We start from the raw sequence: 956 nt of genomic DNA, 5'->3' as shown, positions 1-956 counted from the left end.
ATCTAATTCCAGCCTTGAGGTTGGCCTAGAGGACTGGATGATGTCCAGGTGGGGTTTGGGATGTCTCCAGAGATGGAGACTCCACCATGGGCTCTGGGAAACTTCTGCAACCCTCAGAGTCAAGAAGTTCCTCCTCAAGTTGAGATGGAACTTCCCATGGTTGAGTTTGTGACCATTGTCCCTGGGCAGAAGGATCTGATCTCCTCCACCTGATCCCTGAAAGGATCTTTATGGAGGAGATCATCCCCTCCGTGTCCTCCTGACCAACCCCAGGCCCTTCAGCCTCTCCTCCAATGGTGGTAGATGTTCTAACCCCATCTTGGTGGCTCTTGAGTTGGATGGCTCTCCAGTAGCTCCTTGTCCTTCATCACTTGGGTGTCCTACAGCTGGATCAAGTTCTCCAGGAGGAGGGAGGGGGGAACGAGAACCTCCCTTGACCTGTTGGCCACCCCAATCTTCTCCATGCACCCCCAGGAAGCCATCGGGCTTCTTGGCCACAAGGGTTGGTTGGCTGGTGGTCATCCTCTTGTCCACCAGGACCTTCTCCTGGCAGCTGCTCACCCCCCAACCTCTGCTGGTCCACAGGGACCCCCCACAACGGACCCAACACTTGCTCTTGGTCAACCTCATGAGGTTCCTCTCCAACCAGATCTCCAAACTCTCCAGGGTCCTGCTGGATGGCACCTCCTGGTGGATGGATCAACCACCCCTTCCCCACTTTGGTGTCACCACCCAGAGGGGACGTTTGTCCCTTCACCCAACTCATGGATGAAGACCTTGACCAAGAGGTGGAGGCCACCAAGTAGACTCTCCAGACCACCAATGAAAACCCTTCTGAGCTTTGGGCTTGGAGCCCCTTCTCCAACCACTTGGGAATGGCCTCACCTCCTCGCAGCTTCCCGGAGTTGCCGGGCTCCTCCGTAGCTCCGGATCTTGCAGGTGGAGTAGGTGGGAGG

At 56.5% G+C, this 956-nt stretch overlaps 1 protein-coding gene across 1 annotated transcript in view; it reads left to right on the top strand.

Annotated features, from left to right (window-relative positions):
• Nucleotides 1-875: 875 nt before the first annotated feature.
• The window catches only part of RECQL4 (RecQ like helicase 4), an 18,740-nt gene continuing 18,659 nt past the window's right edge, over nt 876-956 (top strand). Inside the window, exon 1 of the mRNA XM_030468452.1 lies at nt 876-944. Coding sequence (XP_030324312.1) covers nt 876-944 — 69 coding nt within the window. The remainder of the gene's footprint in view (nt 945-956) is intronic.

The sequence above is a fragment of the Calypte anna genome, unplaced genomic scaffold (genome assembly GCF_003957555.1).
Source record: "Calypte anna isolate BGI_N300 unplaced genomic scaffold, bCalAnn1_v1.p scaffold_110_arrow_ctg1, whole genome shotgun sequence".
Classification (NCBI taxonomy): domain Eukaryota; kingdom Metazoa; phylum Chordata; class Aves; order Apodiformes; family Trochilidae; genus Calypte; species Calypte anna.
This window is presented reverse-complemented; position numbering and strand designations above follow the sequence as displayed.